Source organism: Petromyzon marinus, chromosome 1 (genome assembly GCF_048934315.1).
Source record: "Petromyzon marinus isolate PM22_M1 ecotype Great Lakes invasive population chromosome 1, UKy_Petmar_22M1.pri1.0, whole genome shotgun sequence".
Lineage (NCBI taxonomy): Eukaryota > Metazoa > Chordata > Hyperoartia > Petromyzontiformes > Petromyzontidae > Petromyzon > Petromyzon marinus.
The window spans coordinates 3,633,523-3,656,669 of NC_133667.1; the positions used below are offsets into that span (position 1 = coordinate 3,633,523).

A 23,147-nucleotide genomic window follows, 5' to 3' on the forward strand; every position below is an offset into this window, starting at 1 on the left:
TTTATATACCAGTTCACGTTTCACGCCTTTTTCCCATTGACTATTCGTGATTTGGCAACATGGCATCGTGACGGAGAGGTACTGGCGCAGTGGTGGATTGTGGGCTCCGTGTGTAACATCCAGGATCAGACCGTGATCGAACAGTCTGAAATACGGGAGGCATTTGTCGGGGGTAAAGGAAGGAAAAAATAATTCTGGGTGTCGTCGGCGAAGTGATGGGGGGGGAAAGTTAAGTGAAGAAATGACATTTTTACAGGAACATACTCAATCCGAAATAAGTTATTAAGTTTCGTTCTTTAAGTAAGAGATGTTTTCTTGTTGACGTTTTCGTTTGTTGCGGTTGCACCCGATTCAAGAGCCGAATGGCTCACAGGGCTATACCAAATAAATGAACTATGGAACTAAGTATCCTCACACTGACTGCCACGTACTGTGAAGAAATGTCTCGCTCCAATTTGAATGGCTGCCTCTTTATGCGTCGAGGATGTTGGTTACCTCTGCGTGATGCATGTTCGCCGTGCAGCAGCTGCACTGCCGCAGTCTGTGTTGCAGGTACAATGATAATGCTTCCATCTTCACGGCCACACACGAGCTGTCCACTGGCAGGGATATAAATGCTGGACATAACCAGCAGAGGTTTGCTGCATCCTGGAACCACACTCAACTGATCTATGACACCTGCTGGACGAGGCACTGCCACCTCAAAGTGAGACTTCAAACTCACCCGTCTGGTCATGTCCACATCTGGAAGGAAAAAAAAAATGTTATTCATCAATTTTATTTCCTATTGTCCCACATACATTACATAATGTATTAAAATGTTTGTCTTTGCAAGCACACATCACATGTAGTGGAACAATGTGTTCATATTCTTGGTTCTTTCGGTAAAGTCACCACGTAGAAGGGAAACAATAAAATAAACAGGTCCCTGCAGGGTGGGCTGGTAGGAACATTGGAATTTTGCGCAATTTTATTTTTACACCCCAACAGCACGAGATTTCACTTCGTTAAAGTATTGAAAGGGGACGGACGGACGGACACATTAACCTATTGCAGGCTGGTACACTCAGTTTACAACTTCGTTCCTTCCAGTATAAAAATATAAAACAATAAAATTATCACGACGTTTCGACTGCAACACAAGCAATCATCATCAGGTGTAAAAACCACAACAAGAAAATTTGAAAAAAGTGGCGGTTATTTTTCACGTCAGCACCACGGAGAGAGATTTGACAGAACAATGTGTTATTCGTGAGCACCCATTAAGTACAGCAGGACAGAAGTGTTTAGAGAAGTGGTGGGGGGCCAGCATCATGAACAAGGTGAGGCCGATGCTGCAATACATGTTGGAGGTGTGTAGCTAGCTGTAAAATAGCCGAGCAAGGTGTGGGATTGACTGTGGTATAGTTGCTGGATCTGGCGGACATACTGAAGCAAGGGCGAGGTGCAATGGAATTCATGGCCGTAGCCTGGATGGCTTCTTGACATTGACGGACTGCACGTGTGTATGACGGGGGTGTCCACTGCACCCTCGTTATGCCACTTAGAGAAGGAATTGAAAGTGTGCGCGGTTAATCCACTCTGCAAACTCCGTACTTTATATGCTCACTCTGCAACCATGTGATTCTGTTTCTGAGACAAATTCCATTAATTTGACCCCTACCTTGGGATGCATCAGCACTTGTGAAGCACCCTTGTGCTATGCCTACTCCGTGAAGTTGAATGGCAATCCAGATGCCTCATGAAGGATGTGATATCTTCCTACCATGGCAATATCTGCACTATACTTGCATTTTACCTTGGAGAGATAAAAACTGGACTGGAATCTGCTCTTAACTAAAGTGCAATTAATCTCCCACTGTGTGTTTCCATCTGGAAGAGTGCAAAATCCATTTCCATGAAAGTTTATGAAGAAACGCATTGGTCAAGAATTTTGGTGGATTCTAATTGTTGCGCATATATTTTACTTTTAAACCACGTTTGTGAGGCTTCTGGAAGAAGAACAACATTCACGGATATCAAGGCTTATTATGCAAGAGCTGAAATACTGACCACTTTGATGTTGTGCTTGTTCTGCCGGTATGCGCCAAACTGTCAACTGGCCCATAGAGTCCCCCTGCACAAGTAGCTGCGACGACGATGACGACGACGACTTCCCATGGAAATACTTCATGACTGGCAGGCAGATTAATGGCTGATCACAAATAAGTGTTTAAAAAAAAAATGCCATCAATAAACAGGTTGTGCATAAATGAAGGTATATTCATTACATTCATATCCCCCCAAAATACATAATTAGAAAACGATTTACACGTTGTTACGCATAAGGTTACATGCAATGAATTTAAGAACAACGATATGAAATGTTCTCAGAGAAAGCAAGCGTTATTACAAAGGATTACATTTAAACCCGTGGGACTAACTCCTTTTAGTATTTTAAAGAAAATAAAAACCTAGAAAAATCCCACACAACTTAAACCTGTACAGATCATTCAGAAACCTGTGGCTATCCATTTTAACTCTGATCTCCAATTGATTGGATAATTTAGAAGAGGAGTCGGGGGGAAAGGATACCCTTCACCAGGGTTAATTCTTAGCTCAATGGGCCCTGCCACAGGTAAAAAATAAAAAAAAATAACACATTTGAATATTAAACAAAAAATTAATTGTATATTAAGAATTAAAGAAAAACAGAAATGGAGATTGGCTTAAACAGTTCAATTTTTGCTGATGATAGTCATTATAGGAACCAATGGATTGCAACGTCCTGTTAAAGATCACATCATTAGCTCTTACAGCCAACGAGACTGAGAAAATGCAGGCTCGGTCCTCTCTTTTACGACACAATGCATCCCTGAAAACCCCATCATGAATCAGACCGTCGTAAATCAGACCCTTTTTTCCCAGACAGTAGAAACATGACTTGCCAATGCGTTTTTGTCTTTTTATCAGCCGTATTTAACCAGGGTTCAAGAGGCAAAAAATCCATACAAACACTTGAGAATAACAAAATCTCCACGCCAAGTCACATCGGAAACCAGACAGACTCTTTCAAAAGTGTGAATTCATGCCGGGAGATGTGGTGTAAATCAAGTTTGTGTGTCGTAAAACGATCCATTGTGGCATTATATAAACGTCATAAATGTGGATCATCATCAATCAGACAATTGTAAACCGGAGACCACCTGTATATAGACATGATTTTTAGCTGAATGCCCATATTCACCTTTTGAGAATCAGAGAACATAAATTTTCGATATCTTACACAAATTTTTCTTGAACCAATCATCCAATTTGCCACTCTTAGAGGTAAATACACACACTTAATGTTCTAAAATGAGATCACGTGTCTTTCAATGAGATTACATGTGATGGTACTAGTATGACTCATTAGGATAACATTCCATCTTGTCTTTTTTAATTTCGTCATTCAGTATTAATATTCAACATTTTTATTTCACGTCACAGCTTATTTGCACCCTTTTTGTTACATGCCACATTAAGACTACTGTCCCACAGCGTAATGATTGATTTCAGGTTTACAGTCAGATAGAATAAATATATATTATAAAGAGGTTATTGGCAGTGTGCAAATGGCAGTGTGTGACTGTATAGACAACAAGAGCAATTTTTGATTTAAAGCTTTCGTGACTGCAGGGATTCATATTCTTGGTTCTTTCGGTAAAGTCACCACATAGAATAACAAGAGCAATGTTAACCTGTTCATCCGGAGGGCAGGTTATCCGATAAAGCCGCTTGGGAGGTGAACTGTCGATGACCTTCCCAACGTCACTGCGGAAGTGTTTACTCTCCGGAAGGCAACTGTGAAAAATACAAAGCGTTTTCATTTGAAAAGTATTGTTGACACCGCGGTACACCGTATTACACATTCAATAAGGCCAAATGATAATGCAAACAAGTAAACACAAACAGATCAGTCGGCTATGTCAAGTGATGAGGCACAGCTATACTTAAACATGAATGTGCAGCATACATAAGGCCTTGGAAAATGCAACTTACACTCAACGTTCTGAGATGTATATTCCTATATCTCAAGCCAAAGTATAATTATTCATAGAACCATATTGCCCTAAAAACTAACGCAAAATGCTCTTGTGAACTGACTAAATAGAGGCATGCGATACAGAGCATATACACAATTAATGCTACACTGCCTAATAAAATATATTTGACTTGCAATGTCAGAAGTAAACTCAGAAACGATCAGAAATGCTAATGAACATTACAAAAGCAGAGACGCTCACTTTAAATATTACCTAGTATTTATAAGATTGATGAATATTTACACAACGTTCAGCAGAGCAACTACGTTGAATAATAACGTTGGGACATCTTCACATTTTTCCAAAAAGTAACAAGATATTTTACTTATCATTGAATTCATTACTGGTACTAATAATGTGAGCCTCTTTAACGGAGGTATATGACTGTAGCAATATACCCATGGGTATGTGTAGAAAAGTAGGCCTACAAGAGAAACACGTTACTCTTTGGTTCTATTGGGTAAAGTCACGTAGGTGAAAATAAAATAACAAAACCCAAGAGTATGGATCCTAGCAGTCACGAAAGCTTTACATTTAAATCTAGAATAGAAACACCTTAATACGTTCAATTCAGTTTATTCCAAATACCATACAGGCTTTGATTTGTAAATAAAACAGAACCTCTATTTTACACTGCACTGATGTTGGTCTGACATATAATTCTCATAGTGCAGGGTTATACAAAAGTTGCGATGTTTTTACAGTCTGCAGTAGTTTTACAGAAGGGGTTGATATGCATCCTCCATTAAGTAATTTTCAAGTACATTTTCAAATTTGGCAAGTTTTGACCGTGATGCTTGAACAAATTGTCCTATTATTTTCGAAAGGGGTCACCAGATCTTTAACATACAGTGACACCTGCATTAATAACCAGGGCGGCCTGCCGGATCTCAACTGCAAATGCACTACCGTTGGACCATGTTAATACCTGTGGATATATTGTACACACAGCACGCAAGGTAAGGGTCCCCATGAGCAGTGGATGGGATTCCTTACTTCTGGCAACAGCGTCAAGAGCATCCCAGTTACAAGATACAAGCAACACGTTGTCCCCATGTGTAAGTGCAACTGGCCTGACCCCCCCAAGCAATGCGGGGAAAGTTACGTAAAAAAACATAGCAAACTTTTAAACATTTAAAATTACGTACCAAAAAAAGTAATGTTTGTTGTTGAAATGTCACTTTATATTAGTTCTGAAAATTTTCTAAATTACTGAGGTTACTTTTAAAAGTTACTACTCGGTAGGCTACTTTCGAATGTTACTTGACTAAAATACAAAGGCACATATACAAACGTACGGTACCGGCATACTGTATATACGCACACACATATATACCATCTTTAGCCATGTAAAAACAGTAACTACTGTAGTCAATAAATTATACTTCATAACTATTACAGTACAGTGAAACGCTGCGATACAAACTCCTAAAAAAAATATGCAATGAAGCATTTGCCATGGATAGCACACGCCTTGAACTCACGCCGAAAATCAAGCAACACAAAGGGCATGGAAACAGAGACACAGAAGCACAGAGACATTGTTTTTAGGAGGGTTTTTTTTAGTTACATAACTAAAAACTAAAATAGCTTTGCAAATGAATGTATGCCCAGTGTTAGGCGTGGAAGGCAATATGGCACAGTGCATGCAAAGCTGTTGGTAGCTCACCTGGGTGGCAGGCGGTACACAGATGCTGCTCCTTCCTCCGTCCAGATGATGACACTATCTGCAGTTAAAAACTTTCCTCCTGACCACCGCTCTCCTTTTTCGGAGCACACCGAGCAAAGGACTGAGAAGTCACCTGCGTCAAACACCTGGCAAAAAAATATATATTTAGAACTCTAAGCATGTACCTCGGGAAGAAAGCTTCATTGAAATATCATTGAGGATATTGCTTCGCTAATAAGGTAAGGCCTCGACTTTCGGGAGCATTAGGCTCTTGAACATCTGCGCAAAAAGTAGAATTCGCAACTGAAGATGCTGTGTTTATATGGGAAAAAGGGAATTAGGTTTCCATATCCGACTGAACATACACTAATCCTGTACTGTACGCATAAATAACATCCATATATTTGATAAAATTGTACAATAAAAATAGGTAACACAAATAATACAACAAAATAGAGTAAATAAAATGCATCAATAAATTATAGTTTAAATTTGGCACTTTTAATTACTTTGGATGATGGGGATGTGATTATGATGATGATGGTCAGCAGATGCACTATCACCACGAACAAGTCAATGCAACAACTTGACTTTTTGAACTAAACTTTTAACTTTTTTCTGCCTTTTACTCTTGCTCTCATTTCCTCCACTCACTTGACGCTTAGACCCCATGATTGAAATAAAATAACACACTTATATCCTGTGCTGCAAAAACACCCCTCCCCCATGATGAGGCTGCCAAAATCGTGAATAGCTGAAGGAATAATGCGCGAAAGTTAAACTGGTATACAAATATAAAATCGCAAAGAATCGAATTTCGCTAAAGAAATATACCCGAAGGAAGAGGTTTTACTGTAGGACTCCTCCCCAATAGCGTAGACTTCATGACTGAAATACTAGACTGATGCTTCAAATTTAGTTTTTACATTACACCACGTGATAATTAATATCTGAAACACCGCATTACTATCCAAACGACTGCAATACCAGTCAATATAATAACAACGTTTTCAATGCAAACAACTTCCCAAAAAGACACTTCAGTAACATTTGTAAAATGTTACGTAAATTATAGTGACGCTTGAGTAAATATTCAAACCCCTTAAGACCATTAAAAACAAGCTAAACAGTTTTAAAAAGTAACCTCCTCTTGATCTGGGACTGTCCTGCTAACTACAGACCCGTCTCTCGTCTTGCCTCCACAGGTAAGGTTCACGAGGTGGTCACGCTGAAACTGGCAGGACTTCGGAAGAGACATTCCTGAGAAAGCACGAGTTCAGGGTGATGAATAGCCTCCTGATAGCAAGCCATCGGAAAAGCCATTCCATTTTGATTCTGCTTCATTCTCTCTGCAGATTTTGACGTGGTGGACCATGGCGCCTAAAACTGATTTGTAGATGGTCTGGAACAGTCTTTAGATGGTTCCATTCTTTCCTTACAGGTAGGTCTGAAGAGGGCAGTGTCTGCGATTTATTACTCAGCTGATTCCATCGCTTTGTGGGGGGGGGGGGGGGGGGTTAAAAAGGAGCGGCACAGACTAGACAAGAGATGGAGTGATATGGTAAAAGAGGATGTGGAGCTGAGTGGACTTGCTGATGAGTAGTACCAGCAATGTTAAGATCGGCCTCTGTGGATGAGGCTCATGAAGGAGGCTATTGGGCAGTTGGAGGCAGTCGCCCTCCAACAACAACAGAGGGCAGTGGAGCAACGCTCACAACAACGTGCGGCGTGCTGGGTGGCTAAAGCAGAAAGTTGGCACAATAAGGGGCACAGGTGGTGCATCGGCCAGTCATCTCAGAGTCGACCTAAAGCACCTGGTAATCGCTGGGGTTGCCCAGCGGAGTGCTCCCATGGCAAAGGGTCGATGATTTTGCGATGTGGCCGTAGAATGTTTCTGGTCACTTGCGTTGTGGAGTTCATTTCGTTTGGAATTTTTTTTAATGCGATTGCCCCCTAAAGAGGTGGACGTGTTTTTTGGTTTGGCCATGTTTGTTTTGTTGTAGTACGGAGTTAGACTCTTGGCCTTAATCTAAGTTGTCTTGTGGTTGTTGTTGTTGGACTTGCATCCCACTGGGTTTTTTTTGCACACAGCGTTGGTGTACGGTGCTTTTTTCAGGAATATTTTGCTGGGTTTTTTTCCCTGGATTTTCTGTTTTGCACAGTCACATAGTCACTTTAAGATGTTTTCTTGTTCCTGTTTTAGTTTTTTGTTTGTTGCGGTTGCACCCGATTCAAGAGCCGAATGGCACACAGGGCTCTCTACCAAATAAATGAAACTGAAAAATAAATTAAATGAAACTGGAAGGGAGCAAGGAGAAGGCAGCGAAGCCCGGTGGGGCAGCTTCCCAAGCAACCCCAACTGCCACGAGCCCCCCCAACTGCCACGAGCCCCCCCAACTGCCACGAGCCCCCCCAACTGCCACAAGCCCCCCCAACTGCCACAAGCCCCCCCAACTGCCACGAGTCCCCCCAACTGCCACGAGTCCCCCCAACTGCCACGAGCCCCAACTGCCACGAGTCCCCCCAACTGCCACGAGCCCCCCCAACTGCCACGAGTCCCCCCAACTGCCACGAGCCCCCCCAACTGCCACGAGTCCCCCCAACTGCCATGAGCCCCCCCCCAACTGCCACGAGCCCAACTGCCACGAGCCCCCCTAACTGCCACGAGTCCCCCCAACTGCCAAGAGCCCCCCCAACTGCCAAGAGCCCCCCCAACTGCCACGAGCCCCCCCAACTGCCACGAGTCCCCCCAACTGCCACGAGCCCCCCCAACTGCCACGAGTCCCCCCAACTGCCACGAGTCCCCCCAACTGCCACGAGCCCCCCCAACTGCCACGAGTCCCCCCAACTGCCACGAGTCCCCCCAACTGCCACGAGTCCCCCCAACTGCCACGAGTCTCGCCAACTGCCACGAGTCCCCCCAACTGCCACGAGTCCCCCCCAACTGCCACGAGTCCCCCCAACTGCCACGAGCCCCCCCAATGGCCACGAGCCCCTCCAACTGCCACGAGCCCCCCCAACTGCCACGAACCCCCCCAACTGCCACGAGCCCCCCCCAACTGCCACGAGTCCCCCCCCAACTGCCACGAGTCCCCCCAACTGCCACGAGCCCCCCCAACTGCCACGAGTCCCCCCAACTGCCACGAGCCCCCCCCAACTGCCACGAGCCCAACTGCCACGAGTCCCCCCAACGGCCACGAGCCCCCCCAACTGCCACGAGCCCCCCCAACTGCCACGAGCCCCCCCAACTGCCACGAGTCCCCCCAACTGCCACGAGTCCCCCCCAACTGCCACGAGCCCAACTGCCACGAGCCCCCCCAACTGCCACGAGTCCCCCCAACTGCCACGAGTCCCAACTGCAACGAGTCCCCCCCAACTACCACGAGCCCAACTGCCACGAGCCCCCCCAACTGCCACGAGTCCCCCCAACTGCCACGAGTCCCAACTGCAACGAGTCCCCCCAACTGCCACGAGTCCCCCCAACTGGCACTCACCTGACTGGAATCAAAATGGTGAAACAAAGAGATGGATGAGAGCAGGTTGAAATGCTTTATTTTTGTAAAGCGGCACTTGATAATAAATGTAATATACCAATGTGCATTGAGAAGAATGGTTTTAATCAGTATGTTCTACCCGTTATCACGTGCGGTTCATATATAAAAAAAATATATAACGGTGTGCAAAGCATGGAGATGCATGCTTGAAATGACAGAGGTAGAAAGAGGAAAATATTGATAAGGGAATGTCTAGTGAACTTATTTTGCACCATATCCAACCGTGCTAATCGGAGGTGCGGACTATATTCAAGGTTAATGACACCATTTAAACTATTATGACAAGTGGGCTTAGGCAGGGATAGCCAGGACAAGGGATGATCCTCCGAGGTGAGGAATAATAAAACTGGTCTACAATTTTTTAGACGTCGTCTGCTTCAGAGATGAAATGTGCTGTTTATTATGGATTTTGACGTGCTGAATTCAAATATGACAATAAAAAACCGATTGGCTACTGTTCCCAAAGACATTTACGTTTTTACATTTTACGTATATGTATATTGTGTATGCAGTAGCGTTTTACTCAAAAATTATGAACCGAGGTCTTTTCATGTGTTCATGGTTGCTGTACATGACATAAATTATAACGGCGCAGTAGCTGAGGAATTGAACAATTCTGAGGATGTCCACCGAGTTGCTGGAGGGATGAAAGTAGTTCATGCGCAGGAGAGGTTGCCACTGCAAGACTGAGATGTGGCGGCAGCTTGGGGAGGCCTTCATCCAGCAGTGGACTGATCATGGCTGATGATGATGACGACGATGATGAATTCTGAAAAGACTGAATCAACTGCAGTATGCCAGACATCCTCCCCCCCATCACCAGAAAGGCTCTTACCCCCAATTAATCCAGCTTCTCAGAGGTTTTACCATACAGCAATGATCTGTTACACAAGAAATAAACAGTAAAACGTTGGATTGCGAGTAACTTGGTCTGCGAGTGTTTTGCAATACAAGCAACATTTTTTAAAATAAAGTTTAACTTGATAAACGAGCGAGGTCTTGCAATACGAGTAGTACAGTATACGCTTTGTCTGCCGAGCGTCACGTGATCACAACTGAGCCGATGGTTCTTCTCTCTCTCTCGCTGCGGGATTGTGGGTAATCATCTCCAATGCTCGGTCTCAGTCGGCGTGCCTCACTCAACATCCGTGCGAGCGTTTACTGTTTACGATAGTGTTGTGACCACGTGTGTGTGCGTAAAGCATTTTTTTTATTTTGTGTCCAAGTGTAGTGACTGTTCTTTAGTAACTGTACCGAATATATTTGGGTTGTGGAACGAATCATCTGAGTTTCCATTATTTCTTATGGGGAAATTCGCTTTGATATACAAGTGCTTTGGATTACAAACGCGTTTCCGGAAGGAATTATGCTCGCAATCCAAGGTTTTACCGCATAAAGAAAAAAAAACGTTATAAATTCCATTACTTGAAAAATAAAACGTTTAACGTTGAAAACTGTTACCATCCAACATGATGTGGAGACCAGCAACAAAGATCGGCATGTGAAGGAGCAGAAACAGATGTCTTGGCAGTCTGTGCAGTGAATTGGCTTTGATTCTTCCTCGTGCAATATCTCTCCTATCTGGAACAACAAACAACATCTTGGAAAACACATTTCTGTACACGTAAGCACGAAGGTGGTTCTTTAGTTAAGAATGAGAACATTTTTGTATTTTTAAAATTGCAATACCATTCTATAATATAATCTGTAGACAGTCTATTTAACTGTAATTAAGTAGAGTCAGCGTGTATTAAGGTGTTATGGGTCAAATTAATGAGTGTTTATATCTTGGTGAAAATAAAAGCACCCGTAGAAAGCCCACGTATGTGAGGGGTCCAACACTATCCAACACAGGCAGAACAGGTGAGTTTAACACGTAGCAGGCTTTCGCGACCAATATTATTCATAATAAAGGTTTTTGGGTTAGATCGCGTTATTTATAAATGTGTCGTAACCCTCCACCACCCGACACGGCCAAACAGTAAAAAATGTGTCACGTTTACAAAGGACAAATAGTTCACTACTTTAGCCCACGGTGTGTTGAAGAGTGAATCAACATCATTTAAAATTTGAGTACGACGTTTCGCTGGTAATTACATCCAGCATCATTGGGCAATTCGCCAGAATGGTAAAGCTCTCACTTGCTCCTGGTCTTAAATAGAGCAGCAGGGTGACGTCATCATTTAACTCATTTAGGTGCAGTAAACGTGACACATTTTTTTACTGTTTGGCCGTGTCGGGTGGTGGAGGGTTACGACACATTTATAAATAACGCGATCTAACCCAAAAACCTTTATTATGGAGAACAGGTGAGGTTCACATTATCTACACTGCAATTCAGAGTAAGGCACTTCGAGGCCCATTTGGTGGGGTCTAGGAGCACGGTGCCAAAGTAGTAGAACCTCGGAGAACGAACGCACCAGAACTCGAACAAATCGGTGTTCGAACCATATTTCCAAACATTTTTTTGCCCCGGAAACCGAACGAAATTCGGAGGTCGAACGGGAAATCGCGACTTGAAAGAACCAATACGGCTGAGACGCGTATGGCCCAGCGTGCATGACGCTTGCCCAGACAAAGGGGACTCCCCCTTCCAAACAATAACACCACCACCTCCTCCTCCTCACCACCTTCCACTCAAGCCATCAACTCTCCTTACTACAGGTAAAGTGAAGTTCAATGTTCATTTATTTAATTTATTCCATATATTTATTCCATTTATTTATTGTTTGTTTTTTTTGTATGATTTTATGCATGTAATTACTGTAAACTTCGTGTAAAAATACTTTATGAGAGATTTTCTTGGGTCTGTAACCAATTAATGTCATTTACATTAACTCTTATGGGGAAAATTAATTCGGTGTTCGAACAAATCGGTGTTCGAATGGCCTTCTGGAACGAATTAAGTTCGATCTCCGGGGTACCACTGTATAGTTAATGTAACCATGATAACCATTCCTACAAAATCACACCCTTCACATGGCAGATAAGGACTATACCAACCATTATTGTTTTTCAACTTCGATATTTGCATAATTATACACGCTTACAGTGGCTTTCAGACAGCATACATTAATTTTTCGTCTCTCCCCTCCTCTTTTCAGAACATAGATGGACTAGTCCTTCTAAATAAACTGCCAAATCGCTGCGCGTGGCGCTGACGTTTTTTATAAATAAATACACCGTTTAAAAATAAATAAATTTATGTAAACCGACACACCTGATGACGACCGTTTGTGTTATGGTCGAAACGTCGTGAGGATTTTTATTGTTTTATATATATTTTATTATTTTATTGTTTCCCTTCAACGTGACTTTACCGAAAGAGCTAAGAATACGCTAAAGTATGTTTAAAATATCTGGATCATCTAGTGCTTGCACTATTTAAAGCCTTAATCATTACGATTAACATTTCATATTAAAGTACGTAAGATATTGTAATGATTTAAAAACTTAAAATTCACGGTTGTACTCACCTGTAACTTATTAGAAATGTGTTTCAAATTCCAGACTTTAAGATTTCCCGAAACAGACACAGCGATCACTTTGTCCTCTGTAATACATCAACAGCGGACAAGTAAATATAGGCAAATATAATTATTTTAAACCAATAGACGGCCTGTCCCCGTCTGACGGGGTGAATTTCCCACACGACGCTCACCTGACTCTCGTCAGAAGACATTCACCACTCGTGTGACGCCACTCACCAGCCGTCAACTAGCTTGACCATTTTACATGCAGGCTTTCACGACCAATATTACGATGCATAATTGGTTTATTTTGTGTAAAACTGTGCAAGAATGTGTAAAACCCTCCGACACCCGACACAGCCAACTCATAAAAATGTCAGTTTAACACGTAGGCCTTTCGCGACCATATATTATTGATGATAAAAAAAAATGGCTCTTAAATAAAACACGTCGAATGTATTACTGCTCACAGCACCACTGGTGTGGAGAATAATCTCACACCATTGAAATAGGTAACGACGTTTTGCTGGAGATTGCATCCAGCCTCATCAGGTTGTTAACAGGAGCTCAGATCTCGGGTGAAAGCGCTTCATGATCAAGGTCCTTAAGTAGATGCCATGATGGCATCTACATAGTTACGCACTTGATCTAATATAATAATTAGAGTTGATTGCTCTTGCCATTTAGCTTAATCAATATATTTTTTTAAATAATGTAGCTAATTAGTAGACCAACAATGTATTTGTTATCACTAATTCCTCAGTGCTAATCTCCATAATATTAATTAACTAAATTAACCTTTAACATATTTAAGGATATCCTATTTTCACAATTGGCTAAATATATTCACTTTATTACACTTATCTGACCTGCCAATTACAAACCATCAAATATCAATCCACTGTAATTATTCAATTACATCTCCCAACATATCGGTCGTGTTCTGCTGCAGCTGTAATACATTTGGCAAGTTTGTTCCCGTGACACTTTCATTAATTGGCTCTGTGAGATGAAGGAGGGTTTACCTTGCCGAGGCCTACTGAATAATAACCTGACCATCACCAACAACTCGTTCATGAAATAGAGCGTGAAGCCCCTCCTCCCGAACATAACCCTCTCCAATGCTAGACACCCATCTGTTGTACCATTTTTTAATGCGGCTGTGAGATGCATCATCATTTTAAATGGTAGAGTGCGTAGGCAGCACCCAGGCGAAGAATCTGAATTATTGGATTTAAGATTCTAGTGACACATCATTCAATGAAATTGGTAGAACAGTAAGATAATTTCTCCAAGCAAAGATAGATAGATACATATATATACAAAAATACATACGTACAAATGATGCTGTTTACCATGTGTGTTCAAACCTCATAGCCACTGGGATATAGCAAGTAATGGTCAAATGTGTGTATTCTTTTTCATAAACAGCATTCCCTCATTATTCACAAACTTGCTGTCCGCGAATCGCATGTGGAACTTTATTAAAGAAAGTGATGATATAAAGTGATGACAGAAAGTGATGAGAGATAAAGAGATGAGAGAGACTCTGATGAGAGATGAAGTGATGAGATAAAGTGATGCGAGAAAAAGTGATGAGCAAGAATGCGTTGCATGAATGTGATGTGCTAAAGTGATGAGAGATGAAGCGAACTAATAGAATGTGATGTAACAGAATGTGATGTAAGAAAGTGATGAGATAAAGAGGTGAGGGAGAAAACTTCTCGAAGCTTTAGAAGCATCTGCAGATGTTGCGTGTACGATATGTCGGCCAATATTATTATACGCAAAATTTTCTATTCACGAGTATCTCCGGAATGCATCCCTCGCATATAACGAGGGAATACCAACCTTGTGCTTGTGAAGAAAAAGCCATTGTCATAGCACTGATCCAGTCTGGAGAAATCTTGGAAACGAGGGTGAAGAGTATGTTCAGACTACCGGCATCCATGACCAGGATTTCTGGGTAGTGGCCATAACACAACAATCTGCCTGTTTGTGTGTGTCTGCTTGTGCTCTGATAATACTGAAAAAAAACATATAATATGTACACAGCACACAACGTGTTAATGGTTTATGGCAAGACAGTCTGAGCGGTCGCACGATAACACAATTACTAGAAAAAATGCAGTCATATTATGCTACGTTTCCACGGCCATTAAAACACCGGGCCCAAACTATTCTGGGATTTTCTAAAAACGCCCCAACATAACTTGTATCTTGCTCCAGTCCTGCTGTGCAGTTTCACAGAGGGAAAGCCGTCACACAAATACAAAGCAATATTTAACGAGGCTTAACCCAGGCTTGGGCATTTTTCAAAATAAAATCAGGAATTCGAATCTCTCGTCTACGTTATCCAGGAGCATCATGACTGGTTCCGAGGATGGCTCGGGTGCCATGTCTATGCAAACACTTCTGGCTGCGAGTTATGTGGTCCGGCACTTTGAGTCATGTGACTCCTGTAAGTTGCTCCGCGAATCCAGGCTGAACTCATTTTCCCTGTTTGTGAACTGGGCTGGCTCACTTCCTCCTCATGGCTGTGGTAATTTGACAAGTTACATAAAAGGCTCTTATGTATCACAACAACACCGCACTGTGCAAGTCCATTTAAAACCTACGAGGGCCCAAATTATGCTTATGTTACCTCTATGGATTACAAGGTGTTGTGTCTCATGCTGTATGTAACTCCATTAACGGGTAAGTGTTCACATATAAATATCATTAAATATTCAGAAATAAACAATTTCTAACAATAAGCAATGAATAAAAATGTGTTAAACATATCACAATTACATTTCCATCAAGATATAGTAATTATTATTATTTTAAAAAACAATGTCCAGACTTCTTTGGTCAGTGTGCAATTTCCAAGACGACTGATACTCACGTGGATTGCTATGTGAGAGCAGGCAAGCTTTGTGAACTCAAGGCAACGTCCATCACTTACATCACTTAGACACATTTCTCTGAAAGAAAAAAGTTAATAATTGTGAATGTTAGCCATTTCTACACAGCTCAGGGCGGCATGTGGAGGGCAGGCTTTATTGTAACAACTGCTCCACATCAATTGTCTACCACGTGGGCAATTCAAACCCACCTAATGAGTTAACAAAAATAGCTGATTATGCGTTGATGTCCGCATGCTTGTTCATATTTTTTTGAAGTGCAAACGCATTTTTTATGGACAATACATGATCAGTTGTACCAATTGCAGCTACTGCAACTGTGTCTCCCATTAATCATGCAATCATGCATACAACTTTCAAACAATCACTATTACTATTCAATTGTTTGATTAAATAGCCGACCATTGTGGGTCAATAATTTCACTGGCGAATGATGATCTGCGACCTTATTTTTCAATACTTCGGTTAAAAATATCAAATTTAAACCATTCCTCCTCACACCATTAGCACATTAATTGGGCTTCCATTCATTACAGGCAAGCGGTTAATATTGCATACGAGTGGTTCGGATAAAACGAACACGCGGATAATGCAAAATCCATGTAAATTAGACTGCAAAACGCGTTTTATTTACCTCCGTAGAATGGAAGCCAAATTAAAGAGGTAGAATGCGCCATCTGTTTTAAATGTTTCTCAAACTAATAGGCTTACTTGCTGACACGTTTGCGGTCATGGAGGCACCGACTCACTGACCAGCAACGAGTGAGAGGGCAGCGACTAGAACCAGGGTGTGCGTTAAAGGATGCGGATAAGTACGGTTAAATCCCCTACCTGGATAATCTTCCGAGGGATAATTGAGCAGTGAACCGTTTAGATATTTTGACTTAAAGCTTTCGTGACTGCAGGGATCAATATGCTTGGTTCTTTAAAGTCACGTAGAAGGGAAACAATGAAATAAATAATATTTTAACTCTGCTTTCATTTTTTTATTATTTTATTGTTTCCCTTCTACGTGACTTTACCGAAAGAACCAAGAAAATGTTTAGATATTATTTATGGATGTTAAGGTTTTAAGACCGGCTGTGATACACGAGTAATTGTGTTCAAGTGCTGTGGATTAAATTGGCATGACTGCTACTGACCCGTTTTCAGATGCACTGACGATGTATACTTCTTCAGGCCCATCACTAGCCCTGCTTAGACAAGTGATGGCTGAAGCATGACCAAACAGCAGGGCGCGTGGAATGATCTGTAGGTTGGACAAAAACAACTTAAACAACAAATGCATTGCCACTTCATGAGACCAATGTATCACCGATGTATTTTTTTTATATATAAAACACAAAAACACATACAAGATTTCTAATATCCGCACTCCAATAATCCGCAAATTCTCATAACTCGAGAATTACCAGAAGTTCCTCCTAAATCAGTGAGACAGTTGATCCTGAAATTCGCTTTTTTTAACTTGATATCATGTCTAAAAAATGCTAAATTGTTCTCTTCTGAAACAAATCACATCAGCACACAGCTATGCTGATGCAAGAGGGAAAAAAATAGCAACCGAAGCTCCAATCGAAGTGTAATGTCCAAGAATTATTTTCAATCCCACACATTTCACATTTCTCTCTGTAGCTCCGCGATTCTATATGCAGCTCTGCTATTTTGACATTTTACAGGGCTCGCATTGCGAAGCCATGGGGCCTCTTTGCAATACAGAGTACTTTCATCAATAAATAAATGGGTTTGCAGAAAGTTAGGTGAAATGCGGCAGATTTAAAATGCATCGTGGTCTGCAAATAACGATACGCCAAATCAGATGGGGCTAATGCGGAACTGCTGGGAAATGTGGTAGAAAATGTTATTTTTTGTTTTTGCATCAGAACAGCCTAGATGTGCTGGTTTGGTTTCTTCAGCAGGGAAGATTTTGCAGGATTTATAGTCTAAAAAGTACAACAAATCCTTTGACACAGACCAGCACAGGGCAGACCTTATTTAGCGCTCAAGATGCGTTCCTGGAGAAGTGAGCGCTAATCGAACCAGTGCACAAAGGGTCATTATACCACTACAAGGCAGCGGTGGGAGACGAGGTTGAAGGAGCTGCTGTGCTCCCAGTAGGCCTCGGCAAGGTAAGGTAAAAGGCAAAAACAACAAGCCGACCTTTAACCCACCTTTAACCCTTACCCCATACAAATTACCCGATTACAGGGTAATTACTGGGGTACTTACAAATGAAAAAGGTTTATAACAGGTAAAAGCTAGGTAAAGTGCTCCGTTCATACTCTTTGGTTCTTTCGGTAAAGTCACGTAGGTATAAAATAAAATAAATCACGTTTCGGGTGCAACACAAGCGTCCATTGTAAATGGAGGCCATGGACTGCGCCACGGAGCTTTTAGCGAGCGGTAAACAAGGTGTTTGCCGGGTAATACTTCGCGCTACCTTTACCCTGCCGGGTAATTCTTCCGCGCTACCTTCACCTTACTCCTTGGCATGTCGACACCTTTAACTTTACCCTTTTACCCGATAAACAGGGTAAATTACCTTACCTTGCCGAGGCCTAGCTCCCAGTCTGGGTCATTATCAGAAAACATCTCCCGGCCCTCTGTGAGGTGGAGCCTGCGACTCTAACCGGGGTCTAGTGCGTTCTCACCTCACCTTGAAAAAAACATTTATGGATGATTTTTTTTTTTACGTCGTAGTGACTATGACTAGCGATTATCGAATCGTTGGAGGTGGACTCTGGCTGGCTCAGTCGCTCTCATTGGCTGAGCAAATGATGGGGGGCGGGTACGTTTCCTTGGCCAGCGTGGTGTGCTTCTGACTCCTAAGCACTTTATAATCTTTTGATTTTCTTAAATTTTCTTTGTAAAAACCTTCTACAGGGTCGTGCTAAGCAAAGTTCGCCAGTAGGCAGATTTGCACCATATGGTTCCCCCATATCAACACGGATTACTGGAGTCCTCCTGTACATAACGTTTGTTTATTTATTTACATAAATAATTGCCAATAGTGTTTAATGATACGAAAATAACCGATGCCATTTCATAGAATAATCAAATATATATAAACGTCGTGATATATTACTTTTCATTTAATTTTTCTACCTACGTGACTTTACCGAAAGAACCAAAGAGTAAAATTAAATAGTATTTTCAGAATATTGTAATAAAAAAATATGTTACGTAATAACGGTGCCTGTTATTATTAAATTGTGTGACAAGAACTAAACTCACTCTACTGCTATTCGACCAGGCCTCCCTTTTTATAAGTATAACAATTTATTACAGAGAACATACATACATAGAACTGGGTTGCGGCTTTGCTCTTCAACACACTGGTGTGCTGTACTAGTAACCAATTTGAACGCTCTGTTAACGTGACAAACCTTACTAATTGGATGTGCATGGTGGTGACGGCTTAAACGACACATTTATATATTTATGCGATCTAACACCAAAAAATACCCTGTATTATGGGAATGTTAAAAATACATATTATTAAAACTGCTACCTGCAAATGTATTTGCTTCAGTGCTTGACATACATACTACATTCTCAAGTGATTGAAAGACGTACCTGTAGGTCTGGGGTAACATCCCAGAGGCAGACCTGACCATCATAGCAACCTGTGACCAATGTCTTGTGGTCTTCAGTAAGTAGAAGGGTAGAGATGCAGTGTGTCGGTGCCTGTCTGCCCCAGAGCACAATGGGAATCACCAGAGTTTGTCCACTCATTACTGCCTCCGCCTTGTGGGAAAAGGAGAAAAAACAAATTCGAAATTAATATTCACGATTCTGAAAATAAGAATGCATTTTCAACACGAAAGCGAAGAGGTTATAACTTTAACAATAATTACATCTTTACACAGGAAAGCCACACAGAGTGAAAATACTAAAATCTTGATCTGAAGTTTTCGTGACTGCAGGGGATCCATACTCTTTGGTGCTTTCGGTAAAGCCACGTAGGGTATAAAATAAAAAATAAATTAAATCACGACGTTTCGGGCGCAACACAAGCGTCCGTCATAAGGTGGGACAACCACAGCAAGAAACAATTGCTGCGCAACACGCTTTTGGTTGCGCCCGAAACGTCGTGATTTAATTTATTTTATTTTAAACCTACGTGACTTTACCGAAAGAACCAAAGTAGTGAAAATACTTTTTTTCTCAGGAGGGTCCTGCATTGGGATGTCTGCCCAACATGGATTACGTTTGATGTTTTTAGCTATCGGAGGAAACCAGAGAACTCAAAGGAGACGACCCATTCAGGAAAGGACAAACTTCAAACTTAGAGTCAGGAATCGAACCCAGGTCCTTGTTGACGAGAGACGCAAGTATCACCACAGGACAATCACATGGGGCCACAATCTTCCAAAGATACTTCCAAAAGACAATACTCTTCATCCCATGAAGCCTCAGCTTCAATGCCCCACCTTGTTCTACCTTTTCAGTGGTACCCATTTTACATAAGAGTTTGACCTCCGATTTCTAAAGTATACATTTTGATTTAAAGCTTTCGTGACTGCAGGGATTCATATTCTAGGTTCTTTCGGTAATGTCACGTAGAAGGGAAACAATAAAATAATAATAAAATATATATAAAACAATAACATTCTCACGACGTTTCGACTGCAACACAAGCAATCATCATCAGGTGTGAAAACCACAGGCAGGTGACAACAGAACAATTGTATCATTAGACTATGGGGTATAGAAACCTTGACGAATCCATATGGCATAATTCACAAAAAATACTTTGGTCACGGCTTACCATTTATGTGTAAGCCACATGATCTAGTGTAGAAAAAGGATCATCTTCCTTAGCAGCTGTCAAATGACAAAAGTCCATCACCCGATAAAGTGGAGTCTGACATTACCACCTTTTTCATAAAGGCATATCCAATAATAACAGCATAACCCAGCAGCATGCCTAATCGGGAGTATTTAGAAAGAAAATAAAATGTTTTACCAGTTTGCAGCTTTACATGCACATCTGCTCCAATGTACACACCTGCTCTGAAAGCTTCGGAGAACGGTATAGCTCTATTCTTTGGGTCTTTCGGTAAAGTCACGTAGATAGGTTCAAATTAATACAAAATAAAATCAACAAAAAAAACTACGACGTTTCGATCGCAACACAAGCGGTCGTGTGTTAAACTGGTCATCATCAGGCGGTCACGAAAGCTTTAAGTCAAGATTTAGTATAGCTCTATTAAAATGATATTTTTTTTTTCCATTGGAGGTATGAATATGTTATGCAGATAACATCATATTTTAAATAAATTTGCAGGATAGCCACTAAACTAGTATGGAATATGTATTATTTTCCAGAGATTCTGTGTGTAGAAATATCCAAAAAGGGGGCCTAGGTTCTGGAGCAATAAAAAGGTGAAAATAGAAAAGAGGGTTCATAAAGAAATTAGGAATTAGCAGTATGAAGAGGATGCTCAGTATTGTTGTGGCGATTAAACACGTAATTAAAATGTACTAATTCACTCAGTATATGCACTGATTGTTGTAGATAACAATCTATTATGGTTTATACAAATTTCCTGCAAACAATGTCACATTTAGACAAATTGATATCAATCTGTATAAGCTAAAACAATACAAAATAAATATCAAAAAAATATATCACTTGTTTTTGTTTTGTCCTTTCCCCAATTATATTTGAATTGTGCTAAAGGTGTTGTTTCAAGAGAAGCAAAATCCATTCAGAACTCTTTCATAGCAAAAGATTACTTCAAGTGACTTCTTGTCGACACAATAGGAGGCAGAACTTTCCCACCCACTCTGATACATAGAATAATGTTGATGCCAAAACACGACAGATTAAAAAAAATGGTGCACCTTTGGTTGTATTCCTCAAGTGTTTCTGAAAGCATATATTATTAAACACTGAAATTATATCACTTGTGTTTTTCAAAACTATTGTATATTGTTGAGCCACGAAATTCATTCAGATCTTTAAGCAATACAGCAGAAACTTGAATAGTCAAAGCATACACCCTGCTCTCATCTAAACTACTATACAACTCAGCCTGCAATGCGCACTTGAATTAGCAGGGGGATCTACAGTGAGGGAAAAAAGTATTTGATCCCAAGCTGATTTTGTACGTTTGCCCATTGACAAAGAAATGATGAGTCTATAATTTTAATGGTAGGTTTATTTGAGCAGTGAGAGACAGAATAACAACAACAAAATCCAGAAAAACGCATGTCAAAAATTTTATAAATTGATTTGCATTTTAATGAGGGAAATAGGTATTTGACCCCCTCTCAATCAAAAAGATTTCTGGATCCCTTTAAAAGTGTGCTCCTAATCTCAGCTCCTTACCTGTATAAAAGACACCTGTCCACAGAAGCAATCAATCAATCAGATTCAAAACTCTCCACCATGGCCAAGACCAAAGAGCTCTCCAAGGATGTCAGGGACAAGATTGCAGACTTACACAAGGCTTCAATGGGCTACAAGACCATTGCCAAGCAGCTTGGTGAGAAGGTGACAACAGTTGGTGCGATTATTCGCAAATGGAAGAAACACAAAAGAACTGTCAATCTCCCTCGGCCTGGGGCTCCATGCAAGATCTCACCTCGTGGAGTTGCAATGATCATGAGAACGGTGAGGAATCAGCCCAGAACTACACAGAAGGATCTTGTCAATGATCTCAAGGCAGCTGGGACCATATTCACCAAGAAAACAATTGGTAACACTATGCCGTGAAGGACTGAAATCCTGCAGCGCCCGCAAGGTCCCCCTGCTCAAGAAAGCACAAATACATGCCCGTCTGAAGTTTGCCAGAGGACAACTGGGTGAAAGTGTTGTGGTCAGATGAGACCAAAATGGAGCTCTTTGGCATCAAATCAACTCGCCGTGTTTGGAGGAGGAATGCTGCCTATGACCCCAAGAACACCATCCCCACCGTCAAACATGGAGGTGGAAACATTATGCTTTGGGGATGTTTTTTCTGCTAAGGGGACAGGACAACTTCACCGCATCAAAGGGACGATGGACGGGGCCATGTACCATCAAATCTTGGGTGAGAACCTCCTTCCCTCAGCCAGGGCATTGAAAATGTGTCGTGGATGGGTATTCCAGCATGACAATGACCCAAAACACACGGCCAAGGCAACAAAGGAGTGGCTCAAGAAGAAGCACATTAAGGTCTTGGAGTGGCCTAGTCAGTCTCCAGACCTTAATCCCAGAGAAAATCTGTGGAGGGAGCTGAAGGTTCAAGTTGAAACCTTAATGACTTGGAAAAGATCTGCAAAGAGGAGTGGGACAAAATCCCTCCTGAGATGTGTGCAAACCTGGTGGCCACCTACAAGAAACGTTTGACCTCTGTGATTGCAAACAAAGGTTTTGCCACCAAGTACTAAGTCATGTTTTGCAGAGGGGTCAAATACTTATTTCCCTCATTAAAATGCAAATCAATTTATAACATTTTTGACATGCGTTTTTTCCGGATTTTTTTGTTGTTATT

The 23,147-nt window shown here is 41.5% G+C and overlaps 2 protein-coding genes across 4 annotated transcripts in view; both read right to left on the reverse strand.

Annotated features, from left to right (window-relative positions):
- Positions 1-23,147, reverse strand: part of LOC116939737 (WD repeat-containing protein 7-like) — a 90,669-nt gene that overhangs the window by 45,836 nt on the left and 21,686 nt on the right. For all 3 annotated transcript variants that reach the window (XM_032948714.2, XM_032948541.2, XM_032948631.2), the window contains exons 2-11: positions 19,240-19,410; positions 16,806-16,912; positions 15,645-15,723; positions 14,609-14,783; positions 12,764-12,840; positions 10,749-10,868; positions 5,734-5,879; positions 3,720-3,822; positions 2,053-2,194; positions 496-744 (exon numbers count right to left, since the gene is read on the reverse strand). In XM_032948714.2, the coding sequence (XP_032804605.1) occupies positions 496-744; positions 2,053-2,194; positions 3,720-3,822; positions 5,734-5,879; positions 10,749-10,868; positions 12,764-12,840; positions 14,609-14,783; positions 15,645-15,723; positions 16,806-16,912; positions 19,240-19,398 (1,357 nt within the window). In that variant the 5' untranslated portion in view covers positions 19,399-19,410. The remainder of the gene's footprint in view (positions 1-495; positions 745-2,052; positions 2,195-3,719; positions 3,823-5,733; positions 5,880-10,748; positions 10,869-12,763; positions 12,841-14,608; positions 14,784-15,644; positions 15,724-16,805; positions 16,913-19,239; positions 19,411-23,147) is intronic.
- Positions 1-23,147, reverse strand: part of LOC116940030 (small conductance calcium-activated potassium channel protein 2-like) — a 191,632-nt gene that overhangs the window by 8,003 nt on the left and 160,482 nt on the right. The gene's annotated exons all lie outside the window — the stretch shown is intronic.